The sequence below is a fragment of the Phyllostomus hastatus genome, unplaced genomic scaffold (genome assembly GCF_019186645.2).
Source record: "Phyllostomus hastatus isolate PE091 unplaced genomic scaffold, TTU_PhHast_1.1 phas_contig_38, whole genome shotgun sequence".
Taxonomy (NCBI): Eukaryota; Metazoa; Chordata; class Mammalia; order Chiroptera; family Phyllostomidae; genus Phyllostomus; species Phyllostomus hastatus.
Window position 1 is genome coordinate 9,252,799 of NW_025333869.1, and position 20,190 is coordinate 9,272,988.

At 41.6% G+C, this 20,190-nt stretch overlaps 1 protein-coding gene across 1 annotated transcript in view; it reads left to right on the forward strand.

Annotated features, from left to right (window-relative positions):
- The window catches only part of FRMPD2 (FERM and PDZ domain containing 2), a 104,706-nt gene that overhangs the window by 11,252 nt on the left and 73,264 nt on the right, over positions 1–20,190 (forward strand). Inside the window, 4 exon segments of the mRNA XM_045842424.1 lie at positions 3,124–3,271; positions 3,905–4,043; positions 11,556–11,711; positions 17,148–17,333. Coding sequence (XP_045698380.1) covers positions 3,124–3,271; positions 3,905–4,043; positions 11,556–11,711; positions 17,148–17,333 — 629 coding nt within the window.

Here is a 20,190-nt window from a genome sequence, read left to right on the forward strand (position 1 = left end):
TGTGTGTTTTTGTGATTTGCTGGGTTTGGTTGGCTGATCTCAATGTACCAATAAGAAAATGTTAAAATGTTAAACCCATTTCCATCTAGATTGGAATACAAAATGGTGCAGCTACTGTGAAAAATAGAATGGTAGTTTGTCAAAAAATTGCACATAGATTTTCCATATGACCCAGCAATTTTACTTTTGCATATATACACAAATAATTGAAAACAGGCTTCTCAGAGATTTTTGTACACTTATGTTTGTAGCAGCATTATTCACAGTAGTTAAAATGTGGAAGCAACCCAAGTGCCCATTGATGGATGAATGGATATGCAAAATGTGGTATGTATATACAATAGAATATTATTCAGCCTTAAAAAGGGTGATAATTCCATCACATGCTATAACATGGATGAAACTTGTGGACATTGTACTAAGTAAACTAGTTGCAAAAAGATAAATACTGTATAATCTCACTTATATAAGTGAGGTACCTAGAGTAGTCAAATTGATAGACACAAAGTGGAATGGTAGTTGCCAGGGGCTGGGGGAAGTGGGTTGGGGATTTACCGTTTAATGGGCACAGAGCTGCAGTTTCGCAAGATGAAAGGGTTTGGAGGTGAATGGTGGTGATGGTTGTTCAACAATGGGAATGTCCTTAATACCACTGAACTGTACACTTAACTATGGTTAAGATAGTAAATTTTATGTTATATCTATTTTATCACAATAAAAATTTTTAAATACTCATCTAATCATTCAGTACTAATGGGAAATCAGCACCCTGACCCTAAGTTAAGAATGAGTTCTGAAAATCCAAAGAAAAGTGTTTCTACACCCTCTTTTCATCTCTGCCCTTTCATTAAGTGACTCTTTATTTTAATCAACTTCAAATGTCCTTTTGCTATAATTGAAGTGCTTTAACCACTGTGTGGAATAATGGGAAGAGAGCTGAGCTTGGAACATGTGGGTCTTCAGGTTAAATCCTGGCTCTCCCAGCCCACCTTGCTAGGTGTCATAATCTTGGTGCTCTTCTCTTCTTCCTCCTCCAGTGGGAGAAGCTCATAAGCTTACTGTGGGATCATCCTGTGTGACACAGGGGTTTAGGAGGGTGGCCTTATCTCCCCATAGTTCTCAGCAGACCTGTGAAAAATCTCTCTCCAAAGTTAAAAGCATTACATGTTTTGATATGATCAATTGATGTTTGCTCAATCTTTAGAACAATGTGAGCAGGAGAATTTTTAGGAAACATTGTATTTTTATTGATCTGTAACATGCAATCTAAATAAAACCAGTGAGCTTGCTCTGAGAGTAGTACAACCTAGGGCTTATCTGCTACTGCCTTCTCCTGGTCAGGTACTGACCCTAGGACCCCTCCCATTTGACATTAGCTGTCTAGCTGGGGCCTCCTGGGTAAATCACTCAAAAGTGACCAGTCTGGGATTTGGCTATAAACCCACCAGGGAGGGTTTGCCAGCCAAACTGAAGCAGGGACCAACCATTCCCTGAGGAGGAGTGACCCTGAGGGAAGGGTGAGGTGGTATGGGGACTCAGATTCAGTTGCAAGGAAGAAAGCACAAAGGTAAGTTTAGAGGAGGTTTCTTGAATTTTTTAAAATGGCATTTCCATATTTATTTACTGAGATCTGGTACTTTTGCATTATCAAGAGTCTCTTGTGCCCCCTCCCTAATGTGGATAGTAAATGTGGTGGAAGTTAGTTGACATACACTTTAGGAAGCCATTTATCAGGATTATTATGTTCATTCTTGTCTTTTTTTTAAATCTATTTACCCCTAAAATGTTCTAATTTTGCTTAGAATTTAATTTTGCTTGTACATTTTAATTATTTTCATTAAGTTAAACCATTAACAAAACATTTTGCTAACTTGTAATTAATATATATGTCAAAATAAGACATTGGGCACTGTGTAGTGACTGTTAACTTGAACTTTTCTGGACATCTCCTTCCCTCTCCCCATCATGCATATACATGCCATTGGAAGGGAAGGTTACCTGTTTAAGACTTTTGCCTTACAAACCATGGCAACACACCTGTGGCCAGGCAACCTGCTACAAGAGCATCTCTATGCTGAGAGGACAGAGCACAGAGAAGGCTGTGGGGCAGAGTAAGCCTTGGGCAGATCTGCAGGAGGCTTGCGGGAGTGGCCAGGGCATCCAGGCAGAGTGGGGAGGGGATATATTTGCCTCACAGAGAGCAGGGGTAGAGACAGGCCCATCAGTGTCTGGGGCTGATTCAACCTCCTTCCCAGAGGTGCTAAGTACAAACAATAGGAGTTGAAGTCCTGAGCTTAGATGGGTAGAGTTTTCAAGCTGGCAACATTCAGGTCAAAAGGCAAATGCAACTCCATTTATGCCCTGTCTTGGTGAGCTTGGGTTGCTAAAACAAAATGCTGTGTAATGGGTGGCTTAAACAACACACATTTACCTCTCATAGTTCTGGAGCCTGGGAAGTACAAGATCAGGGTTTGATCCTGGTCAGGTTTAGAGATCTCTCTGGCTTAGGCAGTTACCTTTTCACTGTGTCTTCACATAGCAGAGAGAACTCTGGTTTCTTCCTCTTTTTATTACATTATCCCACAATGATGGTCAACCCTTATCACCTTATCTAAATCTAATCACCTTCCAAAGGCCACACCTCCAAATACCATCTCATGGAAAGTTAGGGCTTCAATATATGAATTTTGGTAACACACAAACATTCAGTCCATAACACACCTGTGGCTGGGGACACTTGGGGACCACCCAGTTTATGAAGAGGGCCTGGCCTATGGCAGGGATGGGATAAATACTCATTCCTTTGTTTTTCTTTTTATCTCCATAAGATGGTAGCTGGAAAGCATATAATAGTGATATCTTCTCTAAGGTAAATAATCACATTTTCTCTTTTGCGGCCAAGTTTCTCCTCCATGACCCTCTCCTCTTTGTCTCCTACTACAGCCCCTCATAGACCCAGCAGATCCCCAGTGGTAGCAGGTGTGCAAAGAACTTGGTTCCTGCTCTCTCCTGCAATGAGAAAGCTCTTGTCCCACATTCTGGGCAGGGCTCAGGGCTATAGATCTGAGGGGTGGTGCCTGCCTGACTTCTTTTCCCTCCAAATACTCTCTACTTTCATTTCAGACAAAGAGTTCTTTTTCCTGGCCAATGAAATCAGTTTGTGCAAAATAGCCCCTAAGGGGTGGAGTAAGCAACCACAGAAGACCTTCTGGAGTGCCTTCATACTCTTCCTGAGGATCAAGTTCTTTGTCAGTCACAATGGGCTGCTCCAGTGAGTTCTACAGACTTGTTGCATTGTCCATTAAGGGATAGGCACATCCAGATCCAGGCTGATGTTAGAGGTAGTAGTTAGAGGCAAGTGCTCAGTGAACTTTAACTTGTATATAAATAACAATTATTGTGGTTGACCTTCTATCAACTTAATTCCAATCTGACAGAAAAGGGGGGAAATCAGTGTTTAGGAGCAAGCTCTGGTCAAAATGAGAACTTGCCTGTTTGTTTCAAATATATTCCACTTCAGGTTAAAATTCTATCTCTCCTGACCTACATGTCCCTCCCCCCAGCAGCCAAGTCATGCGAGTTGGAGGATAGGGTCATGGCTTTGGAGTTCAGTCACTGCTTCTTTGTTCTTTAGCTCACTAGAAAAACCACCCAACTGAATGTCAGGTTTTTTCACTTGAACCACAGCAACAAACATATCCGTGGGTGTAAGTACATGGCACAGAGTGGCCTTCAACTAGAGGCAGGAGACATAGTGTGGATAAAGGAGACCACACTTGTCTTACTGCCATTGCCCTCTGGGTAGTATTTGTGTGTATCCTATATTCTCTCCTTTCCTTATTTTCCAGACTGAGAAAACCCTCTCAGCATTCCAGTGGCCTTTATTTCTTCTTTTCTTTCTCAGGCAGAGCTGGACAAGACATCAATTTCCCCTGTAGCTTCAGAAAGACATCCTGGAGGAGAAGCTGTACTGGAATGATGAGATACTGCTGCAGCTGGGTGTCCTAGCTCTGCAGGTTAAGTTTGGAAGTTACTCTGAGGAGGTAGAGGAGGAAAGCTGAGGCTCTTGGTGGGGTCAGCACAGGAGCAGTTATGGGACAAAGGGAAACTGTTGAAAATGTGGAGACTAAAAAGTATTGTTAGCATCTACCACTTAGATAGGGGTAACCATCTGCTCATCCATCCATCTATCCATCCATCCATTGATCCAACCACGCATCCATTCATCCAATCAAGTGATATTTGCTAAGTTCTGATAGATACAAAGATGAACAAGTCAAGTTTATGTATTACAATGTAGTTCTAGTCTAAGATTACTCCTAAAGAGAGTAATTTACTAATTTATTTGGTTCTCATCATCACCATCATCATCATCATCATCACCATCATCAATTAACAGGCCATCTTTATTAAAAGATCTCTATGTACCTGCCATTAAGCTAGACATTTTTCTACACCATTAACTCATTTAACCATCAAAACAACATTGCAAGGTTGATATTCACATTTTCTAGAAGAGCAATTTGAGACTCATGTGCCAAGAAAATGGCAAAGTCTAAATTTGAGCCCAGGTGTATCTGACTCCAAGGCCAGTGCTGTTTCTGCCAGATCTGCTGCCTCTCAAATAGAAGCTCTAATCTTGCTGTCCAAGTCCTTGTCCCTGCAGCACAATCATATGTTTCTTTGATTTAATTTGTGTCTAATTGTCCTATGTTATAGCCCTCAAGACTTAGTAGGGGTTACTGGTTATTTAATTTGAAAATACATCAATGTAGGGAGGGATAATGCTAATACATTTTTAACTTAATTAGGATTTAAAACAGAGATGCCATACAGGAAGGAAGGAACAACCAGGTGAGCTATGACAGAGTGTACTGCAGCTTTCTCTTGGGTTCATGAAAATCCCCCACCCATGTTCAAGGTGAAGTGGTAAAGGGGTCTGTTTAGACCTCAACAAAGACCTAAACAGTATGACATGACATCCAAATGTGGAGTGTGTCTCTGGCTTCATCAGTAGGAGCAGAGAGAGAAGAACAGTGGAGGTAAAGGTCTCACCAATGTCTTCCCAGGTGACTTCTTAGCCAGTGCACCGGTCTTAATCTTGGAGGGAATCTCACTGCCATGTTATAAAAACCAAGAGCCTTTGGCGAGACTTAACTTGGAGAAGAGATGCTCTAAAGAGGACATGAGAGCTGTGTGATAGAGGGGTTCCTTGCTTGAAAGAGAAAATGAGGTTTAACACATATGGCCTTAGGCCTTTGAATGCTTTCCCAGTAGGGTCTGCATGTCCATCCTGATCTCACCCATCCTCCAAGATCAACTCAGCCCCAACTCCACAGCTTTCCTGGCCTCCCCATCTGTGGGAGGAAATTCTCCCCATATTCTCTGGACCCTTGTGTACATTTCCCCCACACCCTTTGTCCAGGACAGGTGATCACTCAGTAGCAAGTTCTCTCAATAGCAAGTGACAGGAAAGCTCACTTGGCTTGAATAAAACATGTAATTTATTGGCTTACAAAACTGAAGTGTCCAGACCTCCCTGCTACTTGGACAAGCCTCCAGTCCTATCACTGCTTACCTTGTAGCTACCTCCTGTCTCCTTGGTCCCCAGGTCTCCTTGGTCTCCTGGTCCTTGCCTGGGGCTTGCTGGGTGCACAGACCCAAATGGCATCAGCAGGACTTGGGTGTACTGAATCTCTAGGTTATGTGCTCTCCTCAATCAGGTTTCCTTTCAGTAGCTCTAGATTCTACCCTCCAGCTTGCAGCCCAGCACCAAAGGGAGAGGTCCTCTCCCAGTAATGTAACAGAAATCCTGTTGTTCTGTCTCATTGGTTCTGACAGGATCATGTGCCCATCCTAAGCTAATCACTGTGCAGCAAGATACTGTGCTCTGATTGGTTGCACTTAAGTGATACTGCCACCCTAGGAGCTAGGGGTAGAGCTAACACTAAGCAAAATGCTTGCACTGACAGGGAGGAGGGTGGTTTCCATTTCCAGAAAGGAGGGGCACAGTAGTACATGACCAAAAATATATGTCCACCACCAGTGAGCACTCATGGTGAGGAATGCTACATCCCTGTTGAGCAAAGGAGATGCATTTTGCTAAACTTCTGAGTCTGCTGGAGACATCTGGGTGTGGTCTTGTGTTATGCATTGAATTATATTCCCCACAGTTCATATGTTGAAGTCCTAATCCCAGTACCCCAGAATGTGACTGTCATTGGAGAAGGGTCTTTAAAGTGGTTAAATTAAAGTCAGGCTGTCTTGGTGGGTTCTAATCCAATCTGATTGGAGCCCTTATAAGAAGAAGGGATTAGGACACAGAAGGACACCAGGGAGGCAGGTGACTAGAGGAAAGACTATCAGAGGACACAGCAAGAAAGTGGCTGCCTACAAGCCAAGGTAAGGCCTCAGAGAAACTAACCCTGTTGAGAATTTGGTCTTGGATTTCTGGCCTCTAGAACTGTGGATTAGTTTATGTTGTTTAAGCCACTTAGTCTGTTGCATTTGTCATGGAAGTCCCAGAAAACTAATATACTGTGAGTCTGCAGCCATCACCAAGTATGGCTACCTTCACAGCATCCTCTGTTCTTAGTTCTCATGTGGTATGGGTTGGAGAGGGCAAGGCTATGACCTCAGTCACAACTTGTCTTTTCTGTCCCAGTAACTGTGTTTAAGGGTGAGGACAAGTTCAAAGACTAAAATGGTTATTTGAGAACACTGGCTTTCAAATGTTCTGTGCCATGACCTATTATAGAAAAAGAAATGGTAGATGTTATAACCCAACACACACATATGTACGTATCACAGAACTGAGCAAAAATTTAGGAAATAAGATGCACCCTTTCTATATGTCTTGACATTGGTATTTCCTATTGTATTCTAGTTAATTTAAAATTTTCTGGTTATGAACCACTAAATTGTTATCATAATGCCATTTGAAAAAATACCTTTCAGACTATATTAATATCATTTTGCTTTCCTCCCAGTACATCTTCAGAAGAGGCTGCTGTGTCCTGAGTCTTCAAAGTTCTTTATCCCCTCACACAGCTGTATTTGTCATAACATTTCTCACCACCTGGCATGAAATATTCCTTTGTCAGCCTTAATGCTGTTCTCTCCCTTAGAATGAAGCCTGTCTAAGGGTGAAAGTTCTGTCTGGTTTTTTTTTTCTGCCATTTCCCCAGCACCAAAGCAATGCCCGAAACATAGGGAGTTTGGTCAAGAGCTATTGGTGTAAACAGTGAATGAATGAACAAAGTACAGGCTCCTGGACTGGATGACACTGTGAATAACAGTCAGCCATCAGGAAAGTTATCATCTTGCTTGTCAGGTGATAACTGTAGCTCAATTCCCAACACCTCCCTCCACCCTCACACCCTTGTGCCACCTCAGTCCATGGAAATTGAGATTCACTGACTTCTTCTGGCACTGTGCCAGCCTGGCAGGACAGTCTCCCAGAGCAGTCCTGGCTCCTTGCCCCTTTGACAAGCTTTTAGCCCTGTCACTCATCACATGGAGCTCCTTCCTATATCCTCAGCCCCAAAGCTGGAATCCTTACCATGTCTAAGCCAGCTCTCTCTTGCCCCTGTGTTGCTACATGTGGTGGTGGGGGGGTGCTAGTCAGAAGAAGGGTTCTGACATTTAGAGAGTACTGTAAGCCAAGGTTGCCATAGTGAAGCAGCTGACATCCTTGCTGCACCCTCTAGTCCAATCCTGTATATGGCTTATGTGGACAGGATAGGGTGGCTTCCAGCTGCAGGATTAGTCTATTCTCAGCAGGTTCCATGGAGCAGAGTAGGCCTCAGTTTTGGAATCATATGGAACTGGGTCCAAACCCTGCCTGATTTTGTTAGTCATGACGTGCATGACTGGGTACATTATCTCTCTGAGCTTCAGCTTTTTCATTTGCAAAATGGAAATAATAGTTCCCTTGCAAAGCTGCTGTAAGGGTGGAAGGTGGTTATGCATGTATGATCCCTGGCATGTAGCAACTGCTATTTGCAAGCTCCCTTCTCTGTCCCCCAGAGTTAGGAGTGCTCTATTATTAAACCAAACAAAGACCTAGCTTTCAGTCTTTGGATTCAGACATGAGATGTAATACCTGAGGCCTTAACTGTAGCCTTAGAGGTGGTGGAAACTGTGGGCCATGTCCATTGAAGGCAACTGGGAGTCTGAGTAAGACTCAGCCCAATCTTCTTATGGGCTCACTCATCCCATGGTTCAGAGGCCCAGTCCTGTCTCTTGATGCTCCATTGGTGACTCCCTGTGCTTGTCCAGTTTCTGACTGACCTCACCTATCCCCTACCTTATCCTGATCCCATCCTCACCTCTGGCTCCTCCCCCAGATCCTGCCCCATCTCAACCTCTCCCACTGCCCGGTGGATCAGAATTGTTCTGAGACACTCTCTGATGCTCCCACGTGGCTCCCAATGGCAGGTCTTTTTCCTTTCTCTTGTTCATATACAGAGGCAACAGATTACACAAACCCATTCATTTGCACATCCACTTACTCAGTCCTAATTTATGCAGGGCCTGGTCCATGCTTGGCATCATCTAAGCCTATGTCAACCCTGCAGAGCCAGGGTAATTTCCATTCACAATTGAGAAAAATTGTGCCTCTGTGAGGTTAGGTAAGCTGGTGAGAGCAGCAAGGACTCACTTCTGGGGCCTTGCTTCCTTACCCTCCTGGCACTGTGGTGGGCACATCAGAGGATGTTAGGGGAAACTCAGAGAGGAGAGCCCCACCATTTGAGTGCATAGGATGAGAAGGCTGGCTATGCAGAGAGCTGCAGATATTCCACTGCTGCCCTGCCTACAGGGGTTCTGAGACTGAGCGGTGTTTCTAGTCTGGTCCAGGAGGAACTTATTGTGCCCTCCTAAGGGACTTGCATTTTGTTTGATAAACGGTTCTGGTGGTGGAAAAAAAGAATTTGGAAATCACTGTAGTAGAAGATTGGGAGCCACTGATGAATTCTAAGCAGGAAAGTGTCATGATTACATTTGCATTTTAAAAAGACAGACAAAGACAATTTGGTATAAAAATAAATCTCAATCACATCATTGTAGCAGAGCAGCTTTCTTCTGGGTGCCTTCTCCTGCAGCCTTTGATCACTTGCAGAGAATTTATACAGTTGTAAACACTGCCACATTTCATTTGCATTCTGCTTTCTCACTTGATGACACATGTCTTCCTGTGGCTTCCTAATGATCATTTGGAATAGCTATGTGTTACCCCACGGCAAGGTTGGATCTCCACTCACCAGTATGAGTACTATATCAGGTATCATCTAGAAGTGTCATGTAAGTTATAACTACTGTTATTATTATTTCAGCTGTTTTCTGATTTTCCTTTTTTTATAAATGACATAGTAATAAATGTTTGTGCTAGAATTATTTTAGTTCCATGTTGACTTCTTCTCTTGGACATATTCCAAGCAATGAGATGCTGGGTCAAAGGTCTTAAACACTTAAAAAAAAGTTTACTAGTTTTAAGTTCACAGCAAAATTGAAGGGAAGGTACAGTGAGTTCCCAAATTCTACTTGCCCCCACTACAGCCTTCCCCATTTTCAGCACCCCCCAAAAGAGTGGCACATTTGTTACAATGATGAACCTACATAGACACATCATAATCACCCAAAATCCATAGTTAACATTAGGATTTTTTCTTGATGCTCTATATTCTATGGATTTGGAAAAATTTATAATGACATATATCTACTATTATAGTATCATACAGAGTAGTTTCACTGCCTTAAAAATCCTCTGTGCTCCACTTAATTGTACCTCCTCCCACCAATCCCTGGTAACCACAGATCTTTTTACTGTCTTTACAGTTTTGTCTTTTCCATGTCATATATTTGGAATCCTACAGTATTGAGTCTTTGCAGATTGGCTTCTTTCACTTAATAATATGCATTTAGCTTTCCTCTATGTCTTTTCATGGCTTGATAACTAATTTCTCCACACTTGATCTTAGCCAAAAGGCCGAGAAGCGATGATAACTAATTTCTTCTTAGCACTGAATAATATTTTACTGTCTGGATGGACCACAGTTTATTTATCCATCACCTACTGAAGAGCATCTTTTGTTTCAAGTTTTGGAAATTGTGAATAAAGCTGCTATAAACATTCACATGGAGGTTTCTGTGTGGAGATGTTTTTAACTCCCTTGGGTAAATACCAAAGAGCATGATTGCTGGATTGTATGGTAAGAGCATGTTTAGTTTTGTAAGAAACTGCCAATCTGTCTTCCAAAGTGGTTGTATCATTTTGCATTCCCATCACTGATGTTGCTCTAAACTTGTCAATACTTGATGTTGTCCATATTCTGGATTTTGGCCATTCTAATAGAAATCTGAATGCTTTTTTATGCACTAGATTACTGAGCAATTTCTTTTCCTTTATGTTTCCGAGCTGAGCTCAGAGCTGGCATGAACCAGTCGTAGGCTGGATGATTCTTAGTCTATGGCCACATAGGACAAGCCTGTGCCATGTCAGGAGCATGGGGATGTAGTAGACACTGCAGTTCTTTCAGATCCCCTTATTTGGTCAACTTGCCCACCCCCTCATCTGGGAGTTCAGATGCTCTTGACTCCCAGCTGTCTTCCTCTGGGGTAGTTGGATAGTTGCCCTCAGCTGTAGGGAAATATTTTGCCTAAGGTTGGGCTGGAAGGGGCTGCCTGAGACCAAGAGGTCTGATTCAGGAACACAAGGGCAGGATCACCTTCACCCTCTGTCAAGTCCTGCCTCTCTCATTTTTTACAAGGGACCCCAAGACCTCTCCTCCAAAACTGCATACCCATCTCTGGCCCTGATGTGGAGTCCACATCAGAGACTCCAGCATCAGGCAGGGGTGATGCCTCTACTAGCCACTCCTGCTGGAGCTTCAGCTTCAGGTTCTCTGAGGAGCCAACTTGATGAAGAGTGAGGCCTGGCACAGGGTGGAGCTGTCAGATATTTTCTTGTTCCTGGGTCAACTTCTTGATCACCTGCTTTTAGAGAGATAGTGTCATAACCAAGACCTTTCCTTACAAAGAGGGGACAGTGCACTAGGAGCACACATGCAGAGAAATGATAAATGAATAAAAAGAAACAAAGTTTCAGAACCAGGGTTTTTCTGTCCTGAAAAAAATTTCATCATGGAATGTGTAAGGGCTTGGATGACCAAATCTTGTTTCTGTCACTTACAAGTGGTGTTACTATTGAGTGGCTTCCCTCCTTGTCCATTGTGTTCATCTTGTGTCAGTAATAATGCTGTCTCTATGAGATTACTGTGAGAATCAAAAGAACTAGTGGTTCTGAGGACCAACTGGCTTACAGAATGGGCTCAAAAATGATGGTTCTTCTCTTCTCTCCCTTCCATTTACATCATATGATGTGATGCAGCTTCTATATAGTAGAAAAAAGATGTACCAGGTGGGGTTTTTGAAGGAACATCCTAGCTCTGAAGCCCTAACCTGGGTTTTGACTGCAGGCAGACTTCTGTTCTTCTTAGAGTTCCATAGAAGCTATTCCCATGGGCCCCCCCTTTTTTCCTGCATCTTATTTTTAGCAGGTGGAAACCAAAGCCTATTTCCACATTGAAGATTACATCTTAGCAAGTCTGATTGAGAAGATGACTGCTCTCAAGGTCCAGGCCCAAGTCTCAGAGATGCACCGCCTCAGTCCTGTGCTCTGGGGAGAGGAGGCTGAGCTGGAGTTCTTGAAGGTGAGGCCCTGGTACCCCTGGAAGAAGTGTTGATGTTCAAGGGCACACAGTCAGCAACCCACTCTAAGGCCTTTCTTGTCAGTTAAATGTGCTCAGACCCAAGAGGAGTTACAAGCAAGGGTTCTGAGGCTTGGGGAGGAAGGAAGCTCCATTGCCCACCTGGCAAAGAGAAGCTTCTGGAAGCAGATGGCATTGGAAGTGATCCCAAAAGATGGATATGAATTAGTGGGCTGGGGTGGATATGTATGTCAGGGCCTTTCTTCAATCTCTCTCCTGAGACAGTCTTAGAGCTCACAGTCACTTTTCTGTGAGTGGAGAGATCACATCTCTTATAGATGACATACAAGAAAACTGAGGTACAAAATCGGGTGGTGAGCCAAAAACAAAGCCATTGGAAGACCTCCAGTTTTCAGACTTCCAGAAAACTGTCCTTAGCACAGCACAGATAGTGTGGTCCATGCATATGGGTGCATCTCTGGTCCACTCTTTCCTCAGCCCTTGAGCCAAAGGAGCAGCATTTTAGGTTCCATGTTGGTGGGCACATACAGAGCTTGCAATGAGTAGACTTTGCTCACTCTTAGACTTATACCTTCTTGAGCCAGGCACTGTGGGCAGTGGAAAATACAATACACGCTCCCTGCCCTCCAAGGAGTCCCAAGTCTCCTGGGGAGTACAGACAGGTACCCTGAGGCATGTAATACTGTGATAACTACCCCATGAGAATGACAGCAATAGCAGTTACTCTCTCTCAGGGTGGGAGGGAGTGACTACTCTGCCTGTGGAGGTAGAGCTGTCAGGCATGTGGGAGGAGTCCCCTCACCCCCGCCCAGCCTCAAGCCTTTTCCAGGGCAGGATACCTGGCTTGGCCTTTAGAATCAGAAGCAGTTAAAAAAGGAAGTTTGAAGACTTATGCATTTCTCTGTACAAAGTCTCCTGAGACAGATAGAAATATTCTGTTATTGTTTTTTGCCTTTAATAAAGACAGGCATTAGAAAGCTGAACTGCTGAGGGGAGGTGTGGCCTTTTCTTTTTGGTGGGTCACTTAGCAGAACTGTTTGTAGCACCCAGCATGGTGTAAACCTGCAAACATTTTTCATTTGAGAAGCCCTGTCAGAAAGGTGCTTGCTGCATTCCAGAATCTAGCATTCATGTGTGCTCCTTGTCAAGAGGATGCAGCATCCCCTTGGCAAAAGGCAAGTGGGAACTGCAAAGCCATCAGCACACATTTGGTGGAGAGTGGCCACAGAGCCATGGAGCCAGTAGAGATACCAAGGCCTCAGGCCCACAGAGGCCCTGTAGGACTGACAATGCCCACCCGCCTCTGCTCAGGCCTGGCTTTGTGGCTTGACAAAGTCAACATTTCATAAGAAAAGCCCTGACAGATTTGATTTCACTTGCATGCAATTTTATCAGTTTCCAGCTAACTTTTTGAAGTTCTCCTTTGTTGGGCTTGCTAATATGTGCCACCTGAGGTACAGAGGCATGACCCAGTGGGTTTGGTAGCTCAGAGCACATTGTGACCCTTTCTGTTAGAGTGAATGTTTGTTAAACAAAGTCTTACCCCACGACTGTAAAAGCAATGATTTGTTTCTAATTATGCCTCGCTGTAGATAGCACAGTTACACTAGAATGTATTTAGTCTTCTTTCTTGTTCTAGGCATTCACAGGTATATGTACATATATATTTAAAATTGGTTTTATATTATATATGCAGTTTTATGTATTTTTATAATCCTATCTCACTAAAATTTGTAAATATTTTAAATCAACATACGTACCCTAAATTTTTTTCTCAATAAGATTGAATATGGGACTATTTAAAACAATACTGAGATTAGTACTTCTTTTTTACATAAGTCTTTAGCTACATTTCTGCTTAATTCCTTAGGAATAGAATCTCATGAATGCACTTACAGGACTGAAGATTATGAAAACTGTAAACATTTAAACATGCTAAGACACTTTATGTTACAGTTATTTCTGTACATTTTTTGTTCTCTCTACTAGGTTGTAAATGTCCACAGGGCCCGTCTCAGAGCCTAGTTGCTCTATAAACAGGCATTGGATTATTTAATTACAGCTCCTCCAGGCTCGCTTTTCCATTATCAGATTGTGCCTGTTGGCATGCTGTTCACTGATGACTAATTCTGCTAGTTCATCATCTCACACTAGAAGGAGACTTGGCAGCAGTCAAGTTTGGGTAATGCTGAATAATATACTCTGTCTGGAAGATTCACAACTACATTAGTGTATTAATCCCAGAACAACCTGTTCAAGGTTAATTCAGTGTTTTCTAAAGTTCCTCAATCATGGGACCATGAAATCATACTGGTTGTATCTTGTATTTTCCTCCACTTAGCATTATAACATATGCATTCCCCAGATAATTACAAATGCTTTATGAATATCCTATGTTAAAATTGCCTGATAATACCTTTTAAGGCAGTACTGACTTTAGTAAATCACTGACCTATGGGAGCTGATCCTCCCAACTTAATCTTGTAAGTCTGTACTGAAAATTTCTATGATAAGAGTTTATACTGATTTCATATTATATTTTCTTAGGACAGAGTTGCAGGAGTGGAGTTGTTACAGAAGAAACTCCCAGAAACTCAGTTCTTCTCACAGATGCAGTAGAAAAATCACAGATCAGTGAATCTATTAACACACAAGCAGGGTTTATTGGTCATCCATTCTCATCATGACAACAGCCTAGCTAAATCGGTGGGGGGTGGGGGTGGAGCTCAGTGAAAGTCATAGACAAAGCAGTGTTAGGGTGGCTGAAGCAAGGGTGGCCAAAGGCCATGGCGTACTGTGTGGCCAGAGGCGGGGTGGCCAGAGAGCCAAGAGAGAGAGTCCTTCATTCTGAGAGCTTATATAGTTGGCGGGATGGGGTGAAGAAGTTACATACTGATTGACAGGTAGATGTGGTGCCAGCTTTCCTGGGCAGATGTGACTACCCAAACTTAGGTATGTGTGGGGTCTGTTAGCCCAAATCCTCTTCTTGCTCCAGGTCCCATTTGTACATCCTGTTGTAAGACAGATATGTGACTGGAGGCAGTTAATTAAAGTTGGGGCAGGTACCCAAAGGGCTTTTTCTTTAAGCATTAGGCACTCCCTTGTAAAACAGATAGTTACCAGCTGTAGGCAATTAACTAAAGTTGTTGTATGGGCTTCTTCCCTTGGGCACTGTAGACCCTCTTCTGCCTTTTGGCCTTGAGGTAAAAGCACAGTTTCAAGACTTTCCCCAATAGTGGAAACAATACACAGAATTTCAAAGGTTTCCCTCCTCCTGTTTTAGCATGGTGTTTCTTATGATGTTGTCACATCTGGTAATATTATTGGACCAGGCTCAGGACTGCTAAGTTTGTGGGTGAGACATGTCTCTTTCCTCCTTCCTGTCTTGGTTTGCCATCTATTCTACCTAACAGAATTATAGAATCAAAGTGTATGAACTGTGAATCTCTTGATGAATAGCTGGAAATAACCCATTTGTTCTGCCAGTTTTCAGTACAGAGAGGGTGCTATGTGGGCTGGGAGCCAGGAGAGCCTGGGTCCAGTCTCAACTTTGCTGCCCTATTTAGGGAGAAGGGGAAAAGAATGAGGTGGCCCTAAGTACATGGAGATGAAATGACCCTCTGAGAGGAAAGTCAGGGGTAGCAACACAGGAGGAACCAGGAGAGATGGTACTGAAGACTCCTTAGCAGAGCACGGAGACATAGATAATGTTATCTTTTTTAATTTTTACTTTTACAAATTGAAAATGCCCTTGACAATCTTATATATTATCAACCATGTTTCCAGTCTTTATAGCACTGTACTTGTGTTGGTAAGTGTGAAGACATAGAAGCAAATAGACTCATGTTTCCATTCTTGGCCCCCAGTGGGAACTTTGCAGATTACTCAATCCTTAACCCTTCTGTGCTTGTATAGAATAATGCCTGGGGACATACCTAGAATGGTGCTTTATATATTTCAGTAGCTTATCCCCCTCTATGTAATTAAAAATAAAATTAATAATTTATATTAAACAATTAAAAATGTAAGCAAGCCTTTCAAAGGCATCTTTATTATGATGAGTTCCTTTTCTTGCCTTACATTATTTTTTTAAAGAAATATCACATCAAATACTTTTAAAGAATTTATCTAATTGTTTTGGAGTGAACTTGACTTGTCATACCTCAAGCACATATCTAGTCTGGCCATTGGCTATTTCCACACCAGTGGTTAATAAATATTGTTTTGCATGATGGTGATGGAGATGATGATGATGGTGATAATGATAATGACAAGGATAACAAAGTCTCTCCAGAGTTAAAAGAAGGAGGCTCAGGGTCCAGAACTTTCATAAGATTATATGAAGAGCTGTAGACTCTGTATGCAGCAGAATTTATGTGTAGAGATTGTTGATTCACAAAAGGAGAGAGGTTGGCAAGGAGCATGAGAAAGGAGCTCTCGAAAGCCACAATTTGTCCCTGTGTTTGTGACCCTGCCTGGGGGTGACAGAGATGGGACAAGACACAGTGCTCTCTGCTTGGTGGTTAGAGATAGGAAACCAGATTTCACCACTGAAACCATTCTGAGAGGTTTTCAAATACCTGGGGCAAAATGTTCCTGCTGTGAGTCCAGGTGCATCAAACTTCTGAAGAGAATTGGAGTCATCCAGGGGAAGATGAGGATTGTAGAGAGCAAGGTAGAGACATAATTAAAAACATTTCTGTTAGGTTTATACTCAAGTCTTTTAAGAATTTGGTTGGCCTGAGCAGTGCCAGCTTTGAATGACACTCAGACCCCTGACAAAATTCAGCCTCCTAACCTGGTAAACTGGCAAACAGTACAGACCTTGGACTGGGGGGCACCACACTGAGGCACTGCCACATGGTAAGAAATACCAGTGATTCCTCATTTTCTCTGCAGGATGTTAATGGCTCATCATGCTTTAATGGTGATGTCAACCATTTGGACAGTGGCTTTCTGTAGCTGGGCCTTATTTTTTTCTGTCTGTAAAGTGAATGGGTTGGACCAGATAATACTACAGTTGACTTTGATGCAAATAGAAAAGGAATTCCTTATGGTGAGATTATCCAGAAGAGTCTGAATTCTAAAAACTTGTCCACAATACTATTATGCCATTGTACCATTTTCATAATAACTGTATTCTAGGTGTTGTTTTAAAAAGGTATTCCATGAAAAAAGGATTCCTTGGATTAAAAAAAATAGAAAAATGTTATCATATCAGAAGTGCAAGAGAGATTCTGGAGTAAGGAGATCTATTTAGCTCAGTATTTCCTAAACTTATTTGGCAAGCCTATCCTGCCCTTCTTTCTTTCTTTTTTAAAAAAGAACATCTATTAAGGTGTTTTATAGAATTTCTTGAAGCCCTTTATTTAGACCAGTGTGCCTATCTCTTCTAAACTGACCTTTTTCTTGCTCCAGGTCACTCAGCAGCTCCTGGAATACGGTGTCTTGGTCCACCAAGTTCTTCCAGAGAAGACAAGGCTTGGAGGGGAAGTGGCCTTGGGGATCTGTGCCAAGGGTCTCATAATATATGAAGTGAAAAACAATAGCAGGATTGCAACTTTACAATTTCAGTGGAGAGAAGTTGGAAAGATTTCAATTTATGTGAGTGTAGCTCAGCTGGGAAATGACCAATGCTTCATTTTTCTTTGATCTGTTGCCTTTAAAGGAGCAATGAATCGGTCATGTAATCTTCTGACAAGAGGAGCTCATAGCCTGCCAGCTAACCTGCACTTGGATACACTGTGGCATATTTATAGGAAGGACACCAGGGGATTTGAAAGTTGTCAGGAGGCCATTTCTTCTCTATAGGCTCTCACCCAGTCCTGCCCTGCCCCGCCCCCCCCCCCCCCCACACACACACACACCGGCCGCCCTTACACACACACACACACCCACTCCTATGGTCAGCCATCAGCCTAAAGGGCTACACTTTCATTCTGGGTAAAGTTCTGTTAATGTGGGGAATCCACTGATGTTGAGAGCAAGGCTGGAGGTGGGAGACGGGAGAGGAGGGCATATTGTAGGTGCAGTGGAGTCCACAAGGTTTTAAAACATTTGCCTTTTGTTTTAATTTTCTCTTCACACACTGTGTGCTGAGGACCCCCTGACCTGTCTCCCATGGGCTACAGGTGTACTGCAGGACACTGGTCACTGCAAACCTTTGACACCCGTCAAAAATCTTCAAAGCCTTCTTTTTAAAACCAAAAAAATCCTTAGTAAACACATAACATTTGAAATTGTATCTGAACACCATTTACATGAGTATATATACCTCCTGGATTTAGTTACAGTAAATTTGGCACCAAAGAACATTGTGTGCCCCCCTGCAGGGAGTGCTCTGGCGTCCAACTTGCCTGCAGCCCTGGGGGCCATCCCACTTCAGCAACGACTTCACTATAAGACATGAAATTCTTCATCTTGTGGCCCTTAAAGAAATTGAGTTCTCTTTTATTTAATTTTCTTTTATGTTTTTAAAATATTTCTTTCTGACTAGATTGCTGTTTTTATTATCATAATCTGATGTTAGAGTTTCCTAAGTAGAATGTAATTGATTAATTTATTTTCTCAGTGTTTCTTTTGTTTCTTTCATCTTAGCTGTTGAAGTAACATATTATTAAAATATGATTCTTGATATAATTTTATAATCAATTATTGGTTGTCTTTATGAAAAGAGCTTACATTCACAAGTAAATAATAACAGCATAATCTAATTGAATTTATTAAAGTGGCCTTTATACTATTAGGAAAATGACTTTTTCCCAAATATTTTTTACAACACTAAAAATAAACATTTATATTTGGGGATTGTTCAGAACTTTAAAGATATATTACTTTAATTTGTTTGAAAGATTATTTAAAGAATTTTTATTATTGAATTAATTCAATATTATTGCATTATTCCCTCTTTTCTTTACATCATATCATGTTTGTTACATTTAAAACAGTAATCTGTTTTAAAATAAATCTGTGAAAATGCAGGTAACGTAAAAACTAATTTTGAAAAAAAGAATTTTTTAAGTCATAAAGTTTAAGAGTTTCTGTAAGTAATACTTTATGTTTCAGTTGGTTTAATTTTTATAGATACTTATTTTCCCCACAACCAAGGATGATTTCTTGATTGCAGCTGAGAAGTGCACCAGGTGCACCAGACAAACTTAGGAGCTTGAATAAAAACATTGCTACTAATTAGTATTCCCATGCCCTAATGACCATCCTCTTTCTCAGCATGAATGTCTTTTGTTAAAGTCATCAGGTAAAATAGTTTCACCAGCTGCTTGCCACACACCAGGTATCTTACACAGAAAATGACTTGGACTCTTCATATTTCTGCAAACACAAAATGGGGAACTCTGTGAACAATAGGAAAATGAGTTCAGGAAGCTGGTTTGAAATTTGCTTGATTAACAGTGGAAGCCAAAATGCTTCAAACAATCACAGATCATTCATCTTGCTATCCTACAGGGAAGTAGCAAAGGAAATAGGGAAAATGCCCTTTGGAAGAGTGTGGTTTGTAGGTGTATTGGCAGTCTACTTATGACACAGACAACACAATTCAGAAGATCATTCAATTGAGAAAGTGTTCATTGTAGAGTGCTGCTAGTAACTGTTCTTGGTTATTAGCAATAGCTAAAATATCTGAAGAGAAAATATGGGCTTTGTAGACCTCTCTCTAAGAAAAAGAATACAAAGTTCAAAATGCTACAATATACAAGTGAATATTTACTTAGAATGAGAAAATAAAATACCACAATTTGTAAATTTAAAACAGCTGAGCTGATACTGCAGAACTACAAAAGCCAAAAAATAATATATTAACTCCCTGAAAAACTCTATAATTCTTCTTTTTCTTTTAAGTGTTCATTGGCATACACTCTGATTACATTTTTTAAAATATTTTATTTATTTATTTTTAGAGAGAGGGGAAGGGAGAAAGAGAGGGACAGAAACATCAATGTGTGGTTGCCACTCATGCACCACCTAGTGGGGGCCTGGCCTGCAACCCATGCATATGCCCTGACTGGGAACCGAACTGGTGGCCCCTTGCTTTGCAATCTGGTGTTCAGTCCACTGAGCCACACGGGCCAGGGCAGATTACATTTTAATATGATGACACATTTGTAATACCATTTTTTCCTAGAGAAAATAGAAATATAATTTAGTCTTCCTTTTAGCATGGCTGATCAAAGATTGTTTTTATTTTTGATGCATAATACACACAGATTTGCAGAGATATAGGTACTCTTTGTAGTGCTGCCAAATGTTTCTATGCTAGAATTATAGAAATCTAATAACTTCCATTTCATGAGATTGCCATCCAAAAAGAAAAATATTGTGTAGTGTATTGATAATGCAGTATATAAAGTTAATAAGGTATACCCTTGCCAGGACAGAACTTTTACTTGATTGAGTGCTTTTGAGAACTAAATTACAGTTTATCATTCTGACAATTGGACAAATT